General features: G+C 42.8%; 1 protein-coding gene across 3 annotated transcripts in view; it reads right to left on the minus strand.

The window, feature by feature from the left end:
- Positions 1–22,749, minus strand: part of LOC135556060 (ras-related protein Rab-28) — a 44,103-nt gene extending 21,354 nt beyond the window's left edge. For all 3 annotated transcript variants that reach the window (XR_010457940.1, XM_064988945.1, XM_064988946.1), the window contains exons 1-4: positions 22,541–22,749; positions 11,202–11,298; positions 2,384–2,472; positions 523–652 (exon numbers count right to left, since the gene is read on the minus strand). Coding sequence is in view for 2 of the 3 variants with exons in the window: in XM_064988945.1 (XP_064845017.1) it covers positions 523–652; positions 2,384–2,472; positions 11,202–11,298; positions 22,541–22,615 (391 nt within the window). In the remaining variant the exon portion in view is untranslated. The remainder of the gene's footprint in view (positions 1–522; positions 653–2,383; positions 2,473–11,201; positions 11,299–22,540) is intronic.
- Positions 22,750–25,110: the final 2,361 nt, after the last annotated feature.

Here is a 25,110-nt window from a genome sequence, read left to right on the forward strand (position 1 = left end):
GGTTGAAGAAAAAGATAGCTTGACACTTATTTTCCAAGCTAGACATTCCTCTACATTATGCAGTGCTCATGGCTCAGATGGTGAGTGACATAGCAGCAGTTTTGCTATGCAAAGCCGAAAGAGAAGGGATGATTCTCTAGTCATAGTAAGAACATTTTTCCTCACCTAGCTGTCTTACACACCACAAAGTGCAGAGGAGTCAGAACGGGAAGTGAATAATCAACAGCCCCAATAGACAAATCAATTTCCAGTGGCTCGCAAAATAGAGCTGGATACAGTAATATGGTTGTGCTGTACTACAAATGCATGCAGTGTATAAAAGTGTGAATAAAACATTTAGCCGGCAGAGAAACTAGTGATTTATCTTCACTGCATTGTAAATGGCATTCTCTTCACAGCTTTCTGCTATTATACATTATGGTTGACCGGTCTGCTTTAGCCTCATAAGAGTGTGGCCTATGAGCGGAAGAAAGGAATAGAACTAGTGTGTGTGTGTGTCAGAAAGTTGTTTTAAATACCGACTTTTGTTTCCCACCAGTGAGACCACAGGCTGGACGTCTGACTCTTCATTGGCCTTCTTGACCATGCCGTACCAGTCCTCCAGATTCTCAAAGCTCTGGTAGTTTGTAATGTCGTACACTAGAAGAACACCCTGAAAAGCAACACCACAGAAAATCTAAATGGTGTAGCCTAAACACAACATTCCAAAATGAATTCAAGTTGACATAAGATGAGAACAAACATGCCAGAGAGGTCGAATGTGGGAAAGTGAGCAGTAGGTGGCACTAGTGTCTGAGGGAAGTCAATTGCTCCTCTACACACAGTCCCCAAGGAGTTGGCACCTCCTCGGCTCTCTCGGAGTTAGCCTGAGATTAAAGATGATCTATATCGCTGTTAATAGATGCAGAGAGACATGCTAAGAACATACAGCCGAGCCACGACGCCTCCGCTATAATCGGTCCACCCAGCCAAACAGGATAGGGGTGAGGTTGGGTTCTCTGTGTCACAAAAGGTGTCTGGGCTTAAAAAATAATAATAAAAAAGAGGGTGGTAAAAGTGATTACGAATTAGGTCTCATCACCCTCCCTTCGTCGAAATACTTAGTGTAAGTACTGTCAGCATACGTTCAAAGCCGGAAGCAGTTGAGTAGAAAAGTAGACAGACAAGCCTCACCGCTCTCCATTTGTCGTATCCAAAAGGTATTGTCAGGTGTAAAACCAGAAGTAGTCATATGGCAAAGCACAAAAAGATGTCCTTCGGAGGAACCAGGCCGTTGAAGCTGGCTGCTGTACCATTTTTTATGTAAACAAAAATTAAACACTTCAGTGTACACGTTTAAAACAAAAGCCTCAAGTAAGTGCCAACATTGTGTCATAAGTCTGTTCTTTACCAATCCAAAAGACTATAGAATATGAAAAAGGAGCCAAAATAAATAGACTACCTCGACTTTGATTGCATCATCATGATCTGGCAACAGGACACGCAATGTCACGACACAGAAGGCCGGGTGACGACAGTTTGCGTCAGCTACAATTACAGTGCACCTCTACCAAATGTCTATGATCTGGTATCGCCCGGCCCGAGGCGCGTTGAACCATGGCTGCGAAAGGCCCATAAAGAGCTTGTGAGAAACCAGAGGAGCAACGGGTTCTATGGAAACCACCTTGTTTTTGTGTGAGTGAGCGGGGGGGGGGGGCTGAGGAGGTTGTACAGTACAGAGACAGACATGACCGACCTACATACAACAGTCTCTGTCTTATGCTCCACATGCCCCATATGCCTATAGAGCAACAACCACTTAAGGACGTCGCCGAGCAGAGTGCGGCAAACGCACACATAAGATACACCCACGTGTTATTGCAGTGGCAACGCGAACCTCTTCCTATTCACATTAATTAGTACATTTGCTTATTTTGTTAAAAAAATAATGAAATTAGAGTGAGAAAGAGCAAGGTATTTCTCACTCTCCTTCATACTATACATAATGTAGTCTCTATGACCAGCTAAGTAGTAAAACTTGGCTGCAGTCTGTGCAGGGTCCTGCTGAACTAATAATCATCATGGCGTATTCATTAATTACCCAAGCCTAATAGGGAAACCCTATTACAATGTCAACGACCTAACGTGAGGAACAACGGACCACCTCTGCGTTTAGAGTGTGTGATTTTGTGTGTTCTTTTGGTTTTACTACCCTTGTGGGGACCAGAAGTCATCACAAGGACAGTAAAACAAGGAGAATTCTGACAAGTGTGGACATTTCACTGGTCCCCACAAGGGAAAAGGCTATTTGTGGCTTAGGGGAAATAGGATTTTGAATGGGAAACAATTGTTGGTACCCACAAGGATAGTAAAACAAAAAAAGTGTGTGTGTGAGAGATAGTACCTGAGCCCCGTAGACATATTTATCCAGCATTTTCCCTCCAATCGATTGACCTCCAATATCCCACACTTGCAAAGTAACATTCAAGTTGCCTGAGGGAAGAGAAAATTGAGAAACTTACAAATCAGTCAAACATTAAAATATGACTTCGTTATAACAATGTTTCCATCCAGTTTTTCAGAGAGTATACAAAATAATCACAACAGCTGTGATGGAAACAGGTAGTTTTGGTGCAATTTTATAAATGCAGACAAATTAGTTCGTTCGACATGGTGGGATCTTTGTGAAACACCTATGTGCAAATATTGATATAATAAAAATCAGATCAAAGTAAATTTAGAGTATATATGAGGAAATGGTGTGTGGTCCTCCCACAACGACTCGGGAAACTATGCAGCTTATTAGGCTACAGATGAAATATGTTGACATGGTGGTGAAAGTGCAAAGTGATGAGCTTGATGCTCCCAAGTCAAGGAGACTGAGGATAAATATTTATGGCATTGAGAAAAATACTGATAACTAAACACAAAATGAGACGCAAAAGAAAACTCCTGCCCCAAATTATTTAGGAGGGAGGTAAGGGAGTGGGAAAGAGCGAGAGACAGGGTACAAAACCAAATCAATAATTTCTTCCTCTGGAAAATGAAAGTGGTGGTTGAGAATAGGAGGGCAGGACCAGACAGTGAGGAGTTGTGATAAGGGCCCTTCCTTCACCTAGAGCGCTGATGGCGAGCCGAGCACACAGTATGGACACTGCTGGACGAGCCGAGCACACAGTATGGACACGGCTGGACGAGCCGAGCACACAGTATGGACACGGCTGGACGAGCCGAGCACACAGTATGGACACGGCTGGACGAGCCGAGCACACAGTATGGACACGGCTGGACGAGCCGAGCACACAGTATGGACACGGCTGGACGAGCCGAGCACACATTATGGACACGGATGGACGAGCCGAGCACACAGTATGGACACGGATGGACGAGCCGAGCACACAGTATGGACTCGGAAGGACGAGCCGAGCACACAGTATGGACGCGGAAGGACGAGCCGAGCACACAGTATGGACGCGGAAGGACGAGCCGAGCATACAGTATGGACACGGAAGGACGAGCCGAGCATACAATATGGACATGGCTGGACGAGCAGAGTCCCACCACACAAGTCCCCGTTTCGCAGAGAAAGGAAGCACAAGTGTTCACAGTGACTACATCTAGACTATGTAAAGCTACATTGAAGAGTGCAATGAATAACTGCCCTTGGTGTTACAGTATGCTAGCTATCTCCACCCATCCTCTACACTCAGACATAAACTTTGTGTATGTTTCAAAGACTCGACAGACCCAAAGTATTCCTGCTTATGTGGTGAGTTAATGGCCATTTGTGTTCTTAGAATTCTTTGCTAGCTATTAGCACAGCTCAGTGGAACCCAATAAATACACACTTAAAACATTACCATTTTGATAAGTATGAATGCCAATTTTAGATTTTGCTTCAAAAGCGAACATTGAGAATTAGCATGATCTTCACTCAGATTCGAATTGACAAAACTAGCTAAAATTATTAAGTTAATTTCCATCACAGGTCAATCACCTCGCATCATACCCAGCATTGTAAAATGTACATTAAGTTGACAAGCCGAGCCTTCATGGTGAGAGGGGCCAGCGCCAGCTATACTCCCCCCTACCCCATCTTGGAGAGACCCAGAAAGCCCCAGAAACCCACACAATACACCCAGTCGAAGGCGGGGCTCCTAACGAAGCTCAGAAGGACCACCCAAACGGCAGACCCAGCCCTTCCATTCATCAGGTCATCAACACCCAATCCCCCAGAAAATGTTCCATTTAACAACTCTGGTGTAGAACCAACGTTCACTATTATTACACCTACGATATTAACGCAGATGGATTACGGAATAAACCCCGTCTTGCCGTGTCATAATGGTTCAACTAGTTTTACTGAAATCACAAGATTGGCGTTGTTTGTGGGATTTCTCATTGAGGGCCTTGCACTTCCCAAGTTTCACGAAGGTGTGCCTCATCATCTCTACTAAAACATTGGTTTTCTTTCTCCTACCATTACCAACTGAAATGGAATATAGGACTGAATGTAATAATCAAGTTCAGTTATAATATTCAAGTTATAATATTTATTTTAGTACTTAATCCACCCTTGCTTAAATGTTATTTTATTAGTTATTAAAAGAATGGAGCTACTTTGCAGACTTTTGCAGTCTCATATGCATACATTGGCACTGCTTTAAATATGCAATTCAAAATGGTGAAACTCCCAATTTCATATGGTAGGAAGTGAAATCGGAGGGCTTTAGTCTAAATAGAGCATTAGTCAAATTTTTATTTTACACATCCAGGAGGATACAGACCACAGGCTTTATTTCCGTGGGTTTGAAAGTAAACAAATAAGAACATGAATGTTTTATGTGGTTGCAGAACAAAAATCAGTGTAAATAGTCCGGGTGGCCATCTGATTAATTGTTCAGCAGTCTAATGGCTTGGGGGTAGAAGCTGTTAAGGATCCTTTTTGTCCTAGACTTGGCACTCCGGAACCGCTTGCTGTGCGCTAGCAGAGAGAAAAATCTATGAATTGGGTGACTTTTTTTAGGTCCTTCCTCTGACACCGCCGAGTATATAGGTTCAGGATGTCAGGAAGCTTGGCCCCAGTGGTAAACTGGGCCCATACACACCACCCTCTGTAGCACCTTACGGTCAGATGTCGAGCAGTTGCCATACCATGTGGTGATGCAACCGGTCAGGATGCTCTCGACGGTGCAGCTGTAGAACTTCTTGAGGATCTGGGGACCCATGCCAAATCTTTTCATTCTCCCGAGGGGGAAAAGATGTTGTTCCCTCTTCACAACTGTCTAGGTGTGTTTGGACCGTTATAGTCCGTTGATGATGTGGACACCAAGGAACTTGAAACTCTCGACCCGCTCCACTACAGCCCCGCCGATGTTAACGACATCACGGTACACGTTCCCCAAGGGCACCCCCCAAGCTCAACTCAAAAGATGGTGCACAGAATGCAAAAATATTCTTAGAAATATTTAACCTCCACACATTAACAAGTCCAATAGCTCAAATGAAAGATAAACACCTTGTTCATCTACCCAGCGAGTCAGATTTCTAAAATGTTTTACGGCGAAAACATAGCACATATGTATATCAAACCACCACTAGGACACATACAATATGTAGCCACATTGTCAAGCAAAAAACACAATCACAAACGCAGGATTAAAAGAAAAATAATTCACTAACCTTTTGAAAATCTTCATCAGATGACAGTAATAGGACATGTTACACAGTACATTTGTTTTTTTCAATAATATGCAATTTATATCCATAAATCTCCGTTTACGTTGAGCCATGTTCAAAAAATGCTACAGAAATGTACGGAGAAATTATAGAAAGCTCCGCCAGATAACAGCAATACACATCATAAACTTTGACTAAATATACATGTTCTACATATAGTTAGAAAGATACACTGCTTCTTAATGCAACCGCTGTGTTACATTTATTTTTAACGTTACAGAATTCGTTCACTATGCAATAATCTGAGGCGGCGCTCAGACATAAGCAATATTTCTCTGCTATGTTGGAGTCAACAGAAATACAAAATTACAACATAAATATTCCTTTAGCTTTGATGGTCTTCGATCAGAATGTAGTGGAAGGAGTCATACTGACCCAATATAACGTTTGGTTTCAGTTTGTGTGTCTTTGTATTAGCATATGCTAACAGCTTCAGCTGAAATGCACCAAAAATGACTTCTGGTCACGACCATTTGCGCATCAAAACTTCAAAATTACATATTATGTGTCGACTAAACTGGTCAAACTAAGTGCAGAATCAAGCTTTAGGATGTTACAAAACAATTGGCGACTCAAACAAAAGAACGCAACTCTCCTCAGACGAAGTGGAACAAAGAGTGCCGTGTCTACAATTGCGCCAGGACGCGCAGCTAAATTCTCGTGACACTTCAGTATTTTGCCCGCCAACCGGTCAAAGCTTGCGGGATTTTCTCCATTCCCTGCCCCCATTGAAAGAACACAGCACGCTGAACACACACAAACTGTTCCCAGATCCGTAGCTGGTTGGGAAGGGTGGGGGCGATGACGTCAAAGTTGGGGTAACTTTCCTGATGAGAGAGAGAGTTTGGGAGAATGGCTGCCCTGTGAGTTCTGCTTTACATACAGACATAATTCGAACGGTTTTAGAAGCTTTAGAGTGTTTTCTATTTAATAATAATTATTATATGCATATATTAGCAATTGGACAGATTTTTTTTGTTTACTATGGGCACGCAATTCCTCCAAAGGGGGCAGTATTGTGCATAGCCTTAACAGGTTAATGGGGGCCTGTTCGGCTCTCCTTTTCAAATAGTCCACAATCAGCTCCTTTGTCTTGCTCACGTTGAGGGAGAGGTTGTTGTTCTGGCACCACACTGCCAGATCTCTGACCTCCTCGTTGTCGGAGATCAGGCTTACCAGTTTTGCGTTGTCAGCAAACTTAATGATGGTGTTGGAGTCATGGCTGGCCACACAGTCGTGGGTGAACAGGGAGTACAAGAGGGGACTAAGCACGCACCCCTGAGTGACCCCAGTGATGAGGATCAGCGAGGCAGATGTGTTGTGTTGTTGCCTACCCTCACCACCTGGGGAAAGTCCAGCAGGTCCAGGATCCAGTTGCAGAGGGAGGTGTTTAGTCCCAGGGTCCCTTAGCTTAGAGCTTAGTGGGCACTATGGTGTTGAACGCTGAGCTGTAGTCAATGAACAGCATTCTCACATAGGTGTTCCTTTTGACCAGGTGCGAAAGGGAAGTGTGGCGTGCAATTGAGATTGCATCATCTGTGAATCTGTTGGGGCAGAATGCGAATTGGACTGGGTCTAGGGTTTCCGGCATGGTGTTGTGAGCCATGACCAGCCTTTCAAAGCACTTCATGGCTACCGACAAGAGTCCTACGGGGCGGTAATGATTTAGGCAGGTTACCTTCCCTTTCTTGGGCACAGGGACTATGGTGGTCATTTTGAAACATGTAGGTATTACAGACTCGGTCAGGGAGAGATTGTAAATATCAGCGAATGCACTTTCCAGTTGGTCTGCGCATGCTTTGAGTACACATCCTGGTAATCCATCTGGCTCCGCGGCTTTGTGAATGTTGACCTGTTTAAAAAGGTCTTGCTCACATCAGCTACAGAGAGCTTGATCACAGTCATCCAGAAAAGCTGGTGCTCTCGTGCATGCTTCAGTGTTGCAGGCCTCGAAGCGAGCATAAAAGACATTTAGCTCATCTGGTATGCTCGCATCACTGGGCAGCTCGCGGCTAGGTTTCCCTTTGTAGTCCGTAATATTTTTAAAGTCTTTCCACATCCGAGCGTCAGAGCCGGTCTAGTAGGATTCAAGCTTAGTCATGTATTGATGCTTTGCCTGTTTGATGGTTTGTCTGAGGGCATAGCGGGATTTCTTATAAGCGTCAGGATTAGTGTCCCACTCCTTGAAAATGTCTGGTTGGGAAATGTACGTACGGTCACTGTGGGGGTTGATGCACTTATTTAATGAAGCCGGTGACTGAGGTGGTATACTCCTCAATGCCATTGGATGAATCCCGGAATATATTCCAGTTTGTACTAGCAAAACAGTCTTGAAGCATAGTATCCGCGTCATCTGCCCACTTCTGTATTGAGCGAGTCACTGGTACTACCTACTTTGGTTTGATTGTAAGCAGGAATCAGGAGAATAAAAGTATGATCAGATTTGCCAAATTAATGGCAAGAGAGAGCTTTGTGTGGAGTAAAGGTGGTCTAGAATTTTTTCCCCCTCTGGTTGCACATGTGATGCTGGTAGAAATTAGGTAAAAAGGATTGAAGTTTGCCTGCATTAAAGACCCGGCCACTAGGAGCTCCGCATTTGGATGAGTATTTTCTTGTTTGCTTATGGCCTTATACAGCTTGTTCAGTGCCGGCATCGGTTCGTGGTGGTAGATAGACGGCTACAAATAATATAGATACTCTTGGTAGATAGAGTGGTCTAAAGCTTATGAGGTATTTTACCACAGGTGAGCAATACCTCGAGACTTCTTTAGTATTAAATTCAGGCATCAGCTGTTACTGACAAAAAGACACACACCCCCGCCCCTCGTCTTACCAGACGTAGCTGCTCTGTCCTGCCGATGCACAGAGAAGCCAGCCAGCTCTATAGTATCCGTGTCATTGTTCAGCCACGTCTCGGTGAAACTTAAGATATTACAGTCCTTAATTTCCCTTTGGTAGGGTAGTCTTATATCCTAGATAATCCAGTTTGTACATTGGCCAATAATACTGATTAGGTAAACCACCACTACCCTCATCGGCGAATTCTTACAAGGCACCCCGCCCTCCTCACCCTTTTTCTCCCCCTTTTCTTCAAGCTGATGATGGGGATTTGGGCCTCATCTTGACAAAGCAGTATATCCTTCCTATCGGATTCATTAAAGAAAAAAATATTTGTTCGAAGTGAGTAATCGCTGTTCTGACGTCCGAAAGCTTGTTTGGTCATAATATACGGTAGCAGCAACATTACGTACAAAATGAAGAGAGAAAAAATAGCACATTTGGTTAGGAGCCCGTAAAACGTCAGCCATCCCCTCCATCGCCCTCATACTATTAAATTATATGAATATAAAAGAATGATAAATATAAAATACTCAAATGTATTTACGCTGTACTGTGCCCACAGAATGTAAGGCTCACCCCTCTGGACATAAGCTGTGCATTGGCTTCATGGAGGGGGGAAAAGCCTGATGTTTGCTCTAGAGACAACAGCTTTCAGAATGAATAAGGTTGAGAAGGGGCAGACTCTCCACAATGTGGTGCTACCAAGTAAGAAACAGTCAATCTTGAGAGAACCTAAGGAACAAAATTGTTTGGTTCTACCCTGAAACGCTAGGGAAGGAAATACAAAATTCTACATATTTTTTAAACAATTTGCAAAGAAATTGAGAAATTCTAATCCCTTGTGTAAAAAATTCAAAAGTAAACTTCGGCACAACCTAAGATTGGCAAACTAAGTAAGGCTACTTTAATAATGTCTAAATACTTGTAGATATGCATAAACAGTATTTAAGATATGCTGCAGTGTCAAACTTTAAATATTATATTTTATTTAACTAGGCAAGTCAATTAAGAACACATTTTATTACAATGACGGCCTACCCCGGCCAAACACGGACGATGCTGGTCCAATTGTGCGCCACCCTATGGGACTCCCAATCACGGCCGAATGTGATACAGCCAGGAATCAAACCAGGGTATATAGTGATGGCTCTAGCACCCAGATACAATGCTCTAGCACCCCCATGCTTCACAGTAGGTATGGTGTTCTTTGGATGCAACTCAGCATTCTTTGTCCTCCAAACACAACGAGTTGAGTTTTTACCAAAAAGTTATATTTTGGTTTCATCTGACCATATGACATTCTCCCAATCTTCTTCTGGATCATCTAGCAAGAATTTTAGCTAGGTAGCCTATGAAAACTAAAAGCGTACTGTATGACAGAGGCACAGGCTGTTCTGCCAACATAAAAGAGATGAGGCGGGATTGGCGTTCGACTGGTCTACAAGTAGGGTGGAGGAATGAATGGAGGAATGGGCCAAAATACCAGCAAGGTTGTGAAAACCTTGTGAAGACTTCCAGAAAACGTTTGACCTGTCATTGCCAACAGAGGGTATATAACAAAGTATTGAGATAACAAAAGTTTATTGACCAAATACTTATTTTCCACCATAATTTGCAAATAAATTCATTAAAAAAATCCTACAATGTGATTTTCTGGATTTTTTATTTTGTTTTGTCTGTCATAGTTGAAGTGTACCTATGATGAAATTAGAGGCCTCTCATCTTTTTAAGTGGGAGAACTTGCACAATTGGTGGCTGACTCAATACTTTTTTGCCCCACTGTATGCATAGTCACTTTAACCATACCTACAGTGCTTTGCGAAAGTATTCGGCCCCCTTGAACTTTGCGATCTTTTGCCACATTTCAGGCTTCAAACATAAAGATATAAAACTGTATTTTTTTGTGAAGAATCAACAACAAGTGGGACACAATCATGAAGTGGAACGACATTTATTGGATATTTCAAACTTTTTTAACAAATCAAAAACTGAAAAATTGGGCGTGCAAAATTATTCAGCCCCTTTACTTTCAGTGCAGCAAACTCTCTCCAGAAGTTCAGTGAGGATCTCTGAATGATCCAATGTTGACCTAAATGACTAATGATGATAAATACAATCCACCTGTGTGTAATCACTTCATGATTGTGTCCCACTTGTTGTTGATTCTTCACCAAAAAATACAGTTTTATATCTTTATGTTTGAAGCTTTATGTTTGTGGCAAAAGGTCGCAAAGTTCATGGGGGCCGAATACTTTCGCAAGGCAATGTACATGTACATACTACCTCAAATCAGCCTGACTAACCGGTGTCTGTATGTAGCCTCGCTACTTTTATAGCCTCGCGACTTATAGCCTCACTACTGTTATTTTTCACTGTCCGTTTACTGTCGTTTTATTTCTTTAGTTACCTATTGTTCACCTAATACCTTTTTTGTACTATTGGTTAGAGCCTGTAAGTAAGCATTTCACTGTGCACGGCACACTCAACAAATAAACTTTGATTTGATCAGTGTGCCTATAACAGGTAAAGTTCAGTTTGTGCGCGTGTGTTACCGTGTGTGTACATGCATGTGCAAATGTATGCCTGTATCTGTAGTGTGGTACAGAGCAGGCCGGCAATCCTAAAAGATGAAGGGGTCTTACCTGGCAGAGTTATTCTCTTCAGAAAGAAATCAAGGCCAATGGTTTGTTTGTATTGTTTCCCAAAGGCCTCCTGTGCAAACCTGGTGGCGAGGGACGTCTGAAACAGAGAGAAATCATGCTAAGCGAACGACTAAATTCATTGAATTTCAAGCCTTATGAACAAGCTTGAGTGTTGGAGTGGTGTTCTGTATGACAACTAGGCCTGTTCCTTAACTGTAAATGACGTGGGCCTATGACTTTTCTCAATAAAAAAATAAAAAAAGGAAACTGTTTGGGATGACGTTTATCCGAGCCATTGTAATTAGTATGAGATGAGCTAAAGCAATTACCTCTGCTGTCTTAAACTGTCAACGCCCAACTAACAGATAAAACAGGTGTTTGGGTAGACACTGCATGCATCTAGACTACAGCCTCTAATCGCCACAAGAAATCCAGAACTCCATGTCACTTAAGTTAGGCTTGTCTGAAAACAATGTGATTCACATAAAACAGACTTGACATGCCATGTTAAATTCATTTTGATGGATTAGCCATCTTTAGAGCAATGTGCTTACATAAACACGGAGGAATATTGAAACAGGAGCACTTCCATTGAATTTACTACTTGAATATCACTAAAAAATGGTCATATCATATCATATATATTTTATGAATTGTTTCTTTACATTCACAGAGCATTCACTTATGTGACAATCTACCACCATTTATTTTCAGAGATATTTCAAGTTATGCCAGCAATAGGTCAAAAATAAAAGAAGAAACGTCATACGGAACACACCAAAAGCGAAGGCACAGGGGACTACAATTAAACCTGCTATCTACATAGAGCGCCTTCAGAAAGGTTTGTTACAGCCTGAACATAAAATGTTACATTTATACCACACAATACCCCACAATGTCAACGTGGAATTACGTTCGCATGGACTCACTCTGTGTGCAATAACAGTGTTTAACATGACTTTTTAATTACTACCTCATCTCTGAACCCCACACTTACAATTATGAATTCACCTGGATGACAGGAAACAGGAGGGCAGGGCGGGAAATATACTTTTTGGCCACCCAAATTTGACCTGCCTCTACAAATTTATAGCAGATACATTTGTTCTCCTATGCTGTACCCCACCCCGCTTTTCACCACTGTAACATTGAGATTCTTTCTTCCAGATGACGGATCACCACCTCAAGCTGAACCTCGGCAAGACGGAGCTGCTCTTCCTCCCGGGGAAGGACTGCCCGTTCCATGATCTCGCCATCACGGTTGACAACTCCATTGTGTCCTCCTCCCAGAGCGCTAAGAACCTTGGCGTGATCCTGGACAACACCCTGTCGTTCTCAACTAACATCAAGGCGGTGGCCCGTTCCTGTAGGTTCATGCTCTACAACATCCGCAGAGTACGACCCTGCCTCACACAGGAAGCGGCGCAGGTCCTAATCCAGGCACTTGTCATCTCCCGTCTGAATTACTGCAACTCGCTGTTGGCTGGGCTCCCTGCCTGTGCCATTAAACCCCTACAACTCATCCAGAACGCCGCAGCCCGTCTGGTGTTCAACCTTCCCAAGTTCTCTCACGTCACCCCGCTCCTCCGCTCTCTCCACTGGCTTCCAGTTGAAGCTCGCATCCGCTACAAGACCATGGTGCTTGCCTACGGAGCTGTGAGGGGAACGGCACCGCAGTACCTCCAGGCTCTGATCAGGCCCTACACCCAAACAAGGACACTGCGTTCATCCACCTCTGGCCTGCTCGCCTCCCTACCACTGAGGAAGTACAGTTCCCGCTCAGCCCAGTCAAAACTGTTCGCTGCTCTGGCCCCCCAATGGTGGAACAAACTCCCTCACGACGCCAGGACAGCGGAGTCAATCACCACCTTCCGGAGACACCTGAAACCCCACCTCTTTAAGGAATACCTAGGATAGGATAAAGTACTCCTTCTCACCCCCCCCCCTCAAATGATTTAGATGCACTATTGTAAAGTGGCTGTTCCACTGGATGTCATAAGGTGAATTCACCAATTTGTAAGTCGCTCTGGATAAGAGCGTCTGCCAAATGACTTAAATGTAAATGCAGTGCTGGCTGACACACTCACAAACTGCTCCCAAATGTTTTGTACGACCACCAGGCAATTCTACCAGCCAATACTAAAATCTACCAGCATTTGGCTGGTGGCTGGTGTTAATTCCCCACCCTGCGGGGGGGCGTGCTGCAGCGGAACGGGTCGAGAGCTTCAAGTTCCTCAATGTCCAAATCACTAAGGACATAATAGTGGTCTGCACGTGCAAGGTGGGTGAAGACAGCGAGACAACACCTCTTCCCCCCTCAAGAGGTTGAAAAGGTTTGGAATGGGCCCTCAAATCCTCAAAAAGTTATACAGCTGCAACATAGAGAGAATCTTAATTGCCAACAGTACTGCCCTCGTTCACATGGCGCCGACAGACATGGCAGCTCTGCTTCTAGCTTCTAAGCAACTTTGCAGTATTGTTTTTTTTCTGTGTTATTTCTTCCATTATTAGCCCAGAACACTTTGTTATTACATACAGCCGATATCAGAGCGGTGGTAAATCACCAGCATTACGACCAGAAATACCACTTTCCCGAACTGGATCCTTTGTTCGTACACCCCAAGGCAATTGAACTCATCCCAGAAGCTGCTCCAAGACCTGGCTTGATGACTCCTGGCTGTCCCCAGTTCACCTGGTCTTGCTGCTGCTCCAGTTTCAAATGTTCTGCCTGTGGCTAGGGAACCCTGACCTGTTCACCGGATGTGCCATCTTGTCCCGGACCTGCTGTTGCTCTCTACCGCACCTGCTGTCTCGAATTCAATGCTCGGCTATAAAAAGGCAACTGACATTTACTCCTGAGGTACTGACCTATTGCACCCTCTACAACCACTGTGATTATTTGTCCCTGCTGGTCGTCTATGAACATTTGAACATCTTGAGGAACAATCTGGCCCTCAGAGCCTGGTTCCTCTTCACCCGGAACAGCCAGAAGAGGACTGGCCACCCCTCAGAGCCTGGTTCCTCTTCACCCGGAACAGCCAGAAGAGGACTGGCCACCCCTCAGAGCCTGGTTCCTCTTCACCCGGAACAGCCAGAAGAGGACTGGCCACCCCTCAGAGCCTGGTTCCTCTTCACCCGGAACAGCCAGAAGAGGACTGACCACCCCTCAGAGCCTGGTTCCTCTTCACCCGGAATAGCCAGAAGAGGACTGGCCACCCCTCAGAGCCTAATTCCTCTCTAGGTTTCTTTCTAGGTTCCAGCCTTTTCTAAGGAGTTTTTCCTAGCCACCATGCTTCTACATCTGCATTACTTGCCGTTTGGGGTTTTAGGCTGGGCTTCTGTATAGCTGAATCTGCTGATGTAAAAAAGGGACTTGATAAATACCTTTGAATGATTGAGATCACGACTCCGTTCTGCTCCTCCCTTCCTATAGGTAGAAACTCAGACAGGAAGTACCAGCGCTAAGGTCTATTCAACGCTGGTCTGTCCAATTGGAATCCATGCTTCAAGATTGCTTTGATCAGGCGGACTGGGTTAAGTTCCGGGTTGCCTCAGAGAATAACCTTGACGGATATACGGACACGGTGACAGAGTTCCTCAGGAAGTGTATAGGGGACGTTTTTCCCACTGTGACTTAAAATCTACCCAAACCATAAACTGTGGACAGTGGCAGCATTTGTGCAAAATTGAAAGCATGAACCACTGCATTTAACCATGGTAAGGTGACTGGGAATATGGTTGAATACAAACAGTGTAGTTATTCCCTCCGTAAAGCAATGAAACAATCAGACAAAGTGGAGTTGCAATTCAATGGCTCAGACACGAGCCGTTTGTGGCAGGGTCTACAGATAACCACGGACTACAAAGGGAAAACCAGCCACGTCTGGGACACCGACGTCTTGCTTCCAGACAAGCTAAACACCTTTTTTCGCCCGCTTTGAGGATAACACAGTGCCACCGACGCGGCCCACTACCAAGGACTGTGGGCTCTCGTTCTCCATGGCCGACGTAAGTAAGACATTTAATTAAGTGTGTTAACCATTGCTAGGCTGCCGGCCCAGACAGTATCCCTAGCCGCATCCTCAGAGCATGCGCAGACCAGCTGGCTGGAGTGTTTACAAACATATTCAATCTCAAGTCTGACACCAACGGGCTCCTGAACAGCTTCTATTCCAAAACAATAAGACTGCTAAATAGCTAACAATGTCGATCCTTTTATTTGTGTCTATGCACACACAGGACTCTACATACTCACGCACACTAACACTCCCAACATTCCACAAACTTAATCATTTTGTCACACACACACTGATAATCACATATGCTGCTGCTACTCTGTTTAGCATACAGCATCTACCTCCATCACTCCAGTATCCCTGTCACCTTACTCCTATACCTACAGTATCTACCTCCATCACTCCAGTATCCCTGTCACCTTACTCCTATACCTACAGTATCTACCGCCATCACTCCAGTATCGCTGTCACCTTACTCCTATACCTACAGTATCTACCTCCATCACTCCAGTATCGCTGTCACCTTACTCCTATACCTACAGTATCTACCTCCATCACTCCAGTATCCCTGTCACCTTACTCCTATACCTACAGTATCTACCTCCATCCCTCCAGTATCCTTGCACATTGTAAATATGGTATTTGAAACAGACTGACCCTGTATATAGTATGCTTATCTACATTCTCGTGTTCTTATTTGTATTTCTTGCCTTGTTTGTCGTACCTTATGTTATTTTTAGTATTGCATTGATTTGATTACTGTATCGTTGGGTTTGGAGCAAGAAAGGCATTTCACTGTACTTGTGCATGTGACAAAACGTATCTGTATGGTCCCCTCGGTCGAGCAGTGAATTTCAAATACAGATCAACTACAAAGACCAGGGAGGTTTTCCAATGCCTCGCAAAGAAGGGCACCTATTGGTTGTTGGGTAGAAATAAGCAGACATTGAATATCACTTTGAGCACGGTGAAGTTATTCATTATACTTTGGATGGTGACTCAACACCCCCAGTCACTACAAAGATACAGGTGTCCTCAGTTGCCGGAGAGGAAGGAAACCGCTCGGGGTGTGATAGGAGAAAACTGAGGATGGATCAACAACAATGTAGTTACTGCGCAATACTAACCTAATTGATAGATTTAAAAAAAATTCTATACAGGTTTCCTTTTCAAATCCAAAACATGCATTCTGTTTGCAACAATGCACTAAAGTAATAGTGAAAAGGCAAAGTCTCCCTGTGGCAAAGTGTTATCTTGGGGCAAATCCAATAGAACAGATTATCATGCGCCATATTTTCAAGCAGAGTGGTGGCTGCATTATGTTATGGGTATGCTTGTAAATTGTTAAGGACTGGAGAGTTTCAGGATTTAAAAAAAAGAAAGTGCTAAGCACAGGCAAAATCCTAGAGGAAAACCTGGTTCAGTCTGCTTTCCAACAGACTCAGAGACAAATGTACCTTTCAGCAGGACAACAACCTAAAAACACAAGGTCAAATCTACACTGGAGTTGCTTACCAAGAAGACAGTGAATGTTAGAGAGGCCGAGTTACAGGTGACTTAAATCTGTTCAAATCAAATGTTATTGGTCACATACACATGGTTAGCAGATGTTAATGCTGGTGTAGCGAAATGCTTGACCTGATAATGGTTGTCTGATGATAAACAACCAATTTTAATTTGATTTTTTTAAATAAATGGACAAATATTGTACAATCCAGATGTGGAAACCTGTTGGAGACTTAACCAGAAAGACAGATTTTCATCAGATGCCCTTGGCTATTTCAACATAGGTTGCGGTGTCCTGATATATTCATTCAACTTAAGCCTGTGACTCTAAAATCTTGAATTGAAGAAAAGGTCTGAGAAAGTCAACTTGTTGAGTGTTTCAAGCTCAATGGTTAACTGCACATTAACACTGGAAACTTATTACCTAAAATGGATCAATTGAATGTGTGGGTTCACAGCTCCAATCCAGATGTGTTGGTCATTACTGAGACATGGCTAATTAAGGAAGAGTGTTTTGAATACTGATGTTAACCTTTCTGGTTAATTTTTTTCAGCAAGACAGATCTTCCAAATGTGGGGGAGTGGCAATCTTTACCAAGGAACACCTTCAGTGCTCGGTTGTCTCCAAATTGTTTGGGGACAGACTTGGTGATTTGTTGGTTTTAAGCATTACACTTTCAAATAGCTTTGTTGACTGTTGCTGGGTGCTATCGTCCTCCATCAGCACCGGCCTGTGCCCTACCTGCCCTAAGCGCTCTCCTGGCCCCTTACACTAAGTCTGAATTTGTCCTGCTAGGTGACCTAAACTGGGACAAGCTTAAATCACCTGACCTAGTCCTAAAGCAATGGAACTCCCTAAATATATCTCAGTTTAATACCAATCCCACAAGGTATGACTCCAAACACCCAGAAAAGGCTACTATCATCGATGTTATCCTCTCAAATAATCCTGATAGGTATCAGTCTGGTGTTTACTGTGATCACTGTTTTACAGCCTGTGTTATGAATGGCTGTTCAGTGAAACAACCTGTCCTGATTGGTCATAGATGCTTGCTAAAAAGAAAAACTATAATGAGCAAGCCTTCCTTCATAAACTGGCCTCTAATATGGTATAGGATCAGCTTTATCCCCTCTGTCGAAGACACATGGACCTTCTTTTTTGATATTTTCAGGGGTATTGATAACAAACACCCCCCATAAAGAAAATGCTAATTAAAAAACAGGTTCAGCACCTGGTTCTACCGTGATCTTGCAGAGTTACTCCACCACAAGAATTGCATCTGGTGAAAGGCTCGGCACATGCATACTCAGGCTGACTGGCTCTTGTCCAGGTAAATGAGAAGTAAGTGCACTCAAGCTGACTGGCTCTTGTTCAGGTAAATGAGAAGTGCACTCAGGCTGACTGGCTCTTGTCCAGGTAAATGGGAAGTATGTGCACTCAAGCTGACTGGCTCTTGTCCAGGTAAATGAGAAGTAAGTGCACTCAGGCTGACTGGCTCTTGTTCAGGTAAATGAGAAGTGCACTCAGGCTGACTGGCTCTTGTTCAGGTAAATGAGAAGTAAGTGCACTCAGGCTGACTGGCTCTTGTTCAGGTAAATGAGAAGTAAGTGCACTCAGGCTGACTGGCTCTTGTTCAGGTAAATGAGAAGTAAGTGCACTCAGGCTGACTGGCTCTTGTTCAGGTAAATGAGAAGTGCACTCAGGCTGACTGGCTCTTGTTCAGGTAAATGAGAAGTAAGTGCACTCAGGCTGACTGGCTCTTGTTCAAGTAAATGAGAAGTGCACTCTGGCTGGCTGGCTCTTGTTCAGGTAAATGAGAAGTAAGTGCACTCTGGCTGGCTGGCTCTTGTTCAGGTAAATGAGAAGTAAGTGCACTCAGGCTGACTGGCTCTTGTTCAGGTAAATGAGAAGTAAGTGCACTCAGGCTGACTGGCTCTTGTTCAGGTAAATGAGAAGTGCACTCAGGCTGACTGGCTCTTGTTCAGGTAAATGAGAAGTAAGTGCACTCAGGCTGACTGGCTCTTGTTCAAGTAAATGAGAAGTAAGTGCACTCTGGCTGGCTGGCTCTTGTTCAGGTAAATGAGAAGTAAGTGCACTCTGGCTGGCTGGCTCTTGTTCAGGTAAATGAGAAGTAAGTGCACTCAGGCTGACTGGCTCTTGTTCAGGTAAATGAGAAGTAAGTGCACTCAGGCTGACTGGCTCTTGTTCAGGTAAATGAGAAGTAAGTGCACTCAGGCTGACTGGCTCTTGTTCAAGTAAATGAGAAGTAAGTGCACTCTGGCTGGCTGGCTCTTGTTCAGGTAAATGGGAAGTAATTGCACTCAGGCTATCCGGAATGCCAAAGTTAGTTACTTTAAGGAGCAGTTCTCTCTGTGGGTCTAACCACAAGAAGTTATGGAAAACGGTTAAAGACCTAGAGAATAAACCCCCCTTCTAACAGCTGCCCATGTCCCTTCATGTTGATTATGTGGTTGTTACAGACAAGAAGCACATGGCTGAGCTCTTTAATCACCCACTCATTTAAGTCAGGATTCCTGTTCAACTCAGCCATGCCTCCTTGCCCATCCAACATTTCCTCATCTCCCAGCCCTTCTAATGCGACTATCCCCGATGCTTGTCCCTCTTTTTCCCTGCCCAGCAACAACGTTTCTCCCTGCAGGCAGTTACTGAGTCCAAGGTGCTAAAGGAGCTCCTTAAACTTGACCCAAAAAAACCCCATCTGGGTCAGATGGTTTAGACCCTTTCTTCTTTAACCCTTTAAGGCTGCTGCCCCGGTCTCTCCTTTCTGGGGTTCCCATTGCTTTGCGGGCAGCCACAGTTTGTCCTTTATGAAAAGGGGGAGATCAAGCTGATCCTAACTGTTATAGGCCTATTTCTACTTTGCCCTGTTTATCAAGTGTTAGAAAAACTTGTCAATAATCAACTGACTGGGTTTACAGTCAGTTTTTACAACCAAGTTGACGTCTGCCAAATTTTAAAATGAACAAAATATGTTGGTTGGGTGACTAAACTACATAAGGTGTTATCGTGTGCAGTGGGAGAATAGTCTGCAGACACAACGCATACAGCAGCAGAACTACATGTAATTGCTCTATTTCTTTGTTTCTCTTTGAGTGGGAGGAACGTCTTTCAATTACAGGCTAGTGAAGCCAAAATGAACTTAAAATCAATACAGCATATTCACACTCAAATCATTTCTGGATTCAGAGAAGAAGAAACATTGCAGCTGCCGCAATGTCACGACAACATCTTTGCTGCAAACAGTCTATGCTGTGACAAAGAGAAATGTTGGTACATTTTTGTTACCTGCATCATGACCATGCAAAGTAGGTTCTGGATAAGAGCGTCTGCTAAATGACTTAAATGTAAATGTTATAGAGCCTAGGTCTGGAAAATGTAGGCCTATATCTATCAAGAAGAGAATGAATGAAAGACTCATCAAATATGTACAGTTTAAAACAGTCTAGGCTGGGTCTAAAGCCTATGCATAGAATGTTAAAAGTTTTAGGTGAGGTTTGAGTTTCTAGGTTTTGTTTTAAAGAAAAAGTGTCCATAATGGTAACTGGTTTTATTACTGGCCTCGTTCTTGACAGCAAGCAAGTCGCCCAACAACGATTTAGATGCCGCCTGAACATTTTATCACTGCACAACTCTACATGCCTCTTCCAACTAAACTAAACTAAGTTGGTCCAATTCCAAATGTAATAGAAGAAAATAATGATAAGCTTTCATTGTAAAGCCTACGAAATCCATAAACGCCATTTGAGTCTTGGTTGTGTGCAATCTGGAACGAGATCAATCCCATTTCGGCAGACAGACTTGTTCGTATGAAGGAAACGGTCATTACTACAAGATCACAGCCATCAATGTTAAAGCACCGATTGTGCAGCAGGGAGTCAAATGAGAACATTCACTCCTGAATATAGCAAGGAAAGGTTTGCTTTAAGATATAGGCTACACTTTTTTTGCCTACTCAACAATCAAGCTTTACATTCTAGGAACAATTTTATATACATTGAATGTTATGCCTGCGTGAGTAAATGGCAGAGGCCCATATTATTTCCCTGTAACTTAGACCTACAACATTGATTGTGAAAAGACGCTTTAAACATTATATGTAGGATAGTCTGTTAGGCCACCTTGTACTAGGCAATACAGCAACTTAATTATTGTGCATTCCACACACACACACACCTGTGTGGCCTACCTGTAATCGGTGGCTAACAAAGTAACATTAGACAACCAGAGTACTACGGTCCAAAGCTCTCCAGAAAACCTCTCCAACAGCACATGTAACCTGGATTAAGGGTCAGGTACGATTAGCAGGATTCATGACAGATTTAAATCCAATATGCTTTGAAGCAGTTTATGGATCTGGTGATCACCTTGGCAATCTCCCTCTGAACAATTCTGAATTGAAGATTGGAGCATATATTTTGAGATGTATTCAGGGATGACAGTAAGGTGGTCCTGCAAAATAAATAGCGGGGGTACAGCGTACCAGTAAAACATGAGCCTATCACAATAATGAAAAACAAATGTCCAGAAAACTGTATGCTATTTACCAGTTATCATTACCGCATGTCAAGAGGCATAAAAATGAGCGAATGGATTTGAAAACGGGTGGTATAGCCTACGCGCCAAAATGTGATGTGATTCAACATTTTGCCAAAGCAAAGATGAGTGGCCAATATAGACACGTGAGTACAGCAGTCAGTGGATGCATAAATTCTTGCCTAATGATAATTGGCAAATGTCAATGCACTTTTTTGGTGATGTGTCTCTTTCCATTAGAGGCTGAAAATACTGTATGTTGCGAGTGGATGAACATGCCCTTTGAAGTGATTGTTTGACAAAAATGAAAACATGATGACTGGTTGTGTTTATGCCACAATGAAAGGTAATACATTAGGACAAATCTTTACAACTAGGCCCACAGAGATCATATTGAATTAATAGGGAGTCTATTTGTAAATCTTTGATTATGCCCATCAAAAATGTGGTATATCGGCGGTCCCCTACCAGGAATAAATATATTCCTACTTTCACCCCATTTATGAACCAACCTAGTTTAGGCATGTTGATGCACTCAGCTGCTCAAACCTTTTTTGAACACATCGAATCTATAGGCTATCAGAGCAATATATTAGCCTACTGAACTCATCAGCACTAAATGTGCCAGATTAGGCTGCGACTTCTATGGTCTCCTTCAAGAATGATGACGTTCTACAAACGTGGCACTTGTCACCGTCTGTGTCCAAGCAACATGTTGCGCACCACAGGCTTAATTGTCCCGTATGTTGACACTGTTCCTATTAAATAGACAATTCAGAGGAAAGTAGCTTGGTAGCTCTCTTCAGACAGTAACTGGGATTTGATTCCATGACGTAAGCTAGCTAACGTTTCGACCCCAGACCAGAGCTAGCTATTAACATTACTCTGCCCGTTGTGCAAAATTAAGACGGTAACTAACATTACCCCCAAAAATTGCATCATTGGCTATAGTTATGCGACAACAAAAACATTGTCTGACAAACCTAGGTGATAGTTTCCCTTCTACCTGGCTGAAGAGCTATCTAGCTAACGTTAACTAGCTAGCTAAACAGCTAACAAGCATAGCCAAAACGTTGGCATAGCACACGCTGCTATGTATGAAAATGATGTAAGATACTTCTGAGCTAAAGTTACCTACTGCACAGTAATTTACCCAATTATCCACATAGTTAAGTTTCTAGGTAGCCAGCTAAATTAACGCTACTCAAAATAACAAGTCTGTCTGTTAGCTTTCCAGCTCATTTAGCTTGAAAATCCCTCACCTTCCCTGATGCGCCGTCCCCGATGACTACAATTTTAAGTTGCTTATCTTGACTGTCCTCTTCTGAGTCAGACATTTTGAAATATATAACAATGACGTTATTTATTCTATTGAAAATGAACTTCTATTCACAATCAAAGGTTATTGAATATAGCTTGCTAATCAAATAGCTAACATACACCGAGCACTAGGTAACCAGACGCCATTTCACCAGATACTACTGTTGCCAGAGGCATGTTCCACTTACATTTTGTAAACCTGCTATTTACAAACACTTTATCGGGAAATACTTGTACATTTGATGTTACAGTTTTTATATTTGCTTTATCATCAAGGTTAGCTAATAAAGGAGGTTGAAAAAAAAATATTTTGAATAATGACACTGCTTTACAATGGACAAGTCCTGCTAGGTGACGCGTCCCTGTTGCTATGGTAATCAAGGTAAAAGGTGGAGAGGCGCTCTTTCCTAGAAATAAATGTAGGCTCGCCATTTAAGTATTTACCATTCCCTAAATAATAAAGTTCTTCCCCCACATGATGTACCCTAATGTGCATCAACCTGTAGCCTAGCTACACCTTCGAAATAGCTTAGCCTAGCCTATTCATCATGCATTGATGTTCTTTACAACAACAAAAAAGCATTCAAATTATCCATAGGCTGCGAAGTGCATGCTCAGAGAAGCACAGAGCAAAGTTGTATTTCTAAGATAGCTGCTGAGATGGTGTAAATAAAACTAGGTTGCATTACACACTGCAGTGGATGTTCCAACCCCGAGCCCTGGCCCCCTAGTAAAAAAATCCCATTACAATGAGGGATTTTTCCAATAGAATCCTATAGGATTCTTACAATTGACTTGCCTTGTTATTGGCAAGTCAACCCCGTTTTCATGATTTCTGGTAAATCATCCAAATAAATCAATCACATCAAGTTTTTGGACTAATTCAGCAGTTTTAACCCAGGTAAGTGCTAGAACACTATTGGAAATTAACGTTGAAAGTCCCATTCATATTCCTGAAACATAAGTTGAAAATTATGCTATTGCTGCTTCCAATTGACAATAACTAGCCCAATGTCCCTTGACTTGCCACGGGAGACAACCCGCTGTCTATTATATAAGAGTGGAACCAGGCAAGGGGTGTTCCGGAAACCCCAAGAAGCCTCTCCATGCAGTCAGTTAAAATCTGATCACAGACAGCTTCAAGTGCTTGCAGACGGGTCCAGGAGAATGAGGATGTGGATGTACCTAGGATCAGCAGCACGGAGGAGGTCATTCACAACCTCTCCCAGGGCAGCTTCTGTGCAGGAAGGAGGAGTTCGAAGAGTTCATGAGGTCATGTGTTGTTGGATTGGTGACCCATCACAAATACAACAACAATCTATATATTGTTATATTGACAATATATAGATTTATTTTTAGTAAAGCATTCTTTAATCTCATCCAAAGAACCAAAAAGGTCCTTAAGAACCCTTTTTTCTAAAAGTGTGACAAACAGATCAATAAAAACCACATCGTCAGATCCATTTAATAGGCCTACAAGAAATACAATATGATGTTCATCTAACCTGGAGGTGTAAATTATTGTCCAAAAACAAACTTTCAAGTGGAACTGACCCAACAATGATGAAGAGTGAATATGCGAAATACAATATGATGTTCATCTAACCTGGAGGTGTAAATTATTGTCCAAAAACAAACTTTCAAGTGGAACTGACCCAACAATGATGAAGAGTGAATATGCGAAATACAATATGATGTTCATCTAACCTGGAGGTGTAAATTATTGTCCAAAAACAAACTTTCAAGTGGAACTGACCCAACAATGATGAAGAGTGAATATGCGTACTCACTGGGATAAGGCTAATGCTCTACGCTTGCACCAATAAGAGAAACTACACTGTTCGCTCAGTTAAATGGAGCGTTTTGATAAGAAAAAAACAGATGAGAGTATTTTTATTGACTTCTCTTGACCTTGTGCACGCAGTGCCTATGGCCACCTGGCTCAAACCGCTGCAGGTGCAAATTCCTCTGGATTAAGTGCTGGCCTGCCCAGTTAACAGGTGTGTCTCTTTCCTCAATAACAGAAATCAAATCAAATGTTATTTCTCACATGCTTCATAAAAACAACAGGTGTAGTGCCTTGCATTACATTACATTTACATTTAAGTCATTTAGCAGACGCTCTTATCCAGAGCGACTTACAAATTGGTGAAAGTATTCATCCCCCTTGGCGTTTTTCCTATTTTGTTGAATTACAACCTGTAATTTAAATGGATTTTTAGTTGGATTTCATGGAAAGGACATACACAAAATTGTCCAAATTGGTGAAGTGAAACGAAAATAAAAACTTGTTTTAAAAAAAAATAAAAAAAATGGAAAAGTGGTGCATGCATATGTATTCACCCCCTTTGCTATGAAGCCCCTAAATGTTCTATTTATTTTACCTTTATTTAACCAGGTAGGCTAGTTGAAAACAAGTTCTCATTTACAACTGCGACCTGGCCAAGATAAAGCAAAGCAGTTCGACACAAACAACAACACAAAAGTTACACATGGAGTAAACAAACATACA

Source organism: Oncorhynchus masou, chromosome 15, assembly GCF_036934945.1.
Source record: "Oncorhynchus masou masou isolate Uvic2021 chromosome 15, UVic_Omas_1.1, whole genome shotgun sequence".
In the NCBI taxonomy this organism is placed as follows: Eukaryota; Metazoa; Chordata; class Actinopteri; order Salmoniformes; family Salmonidae; genus Oncorhynchus; species Oncorhynchus masou.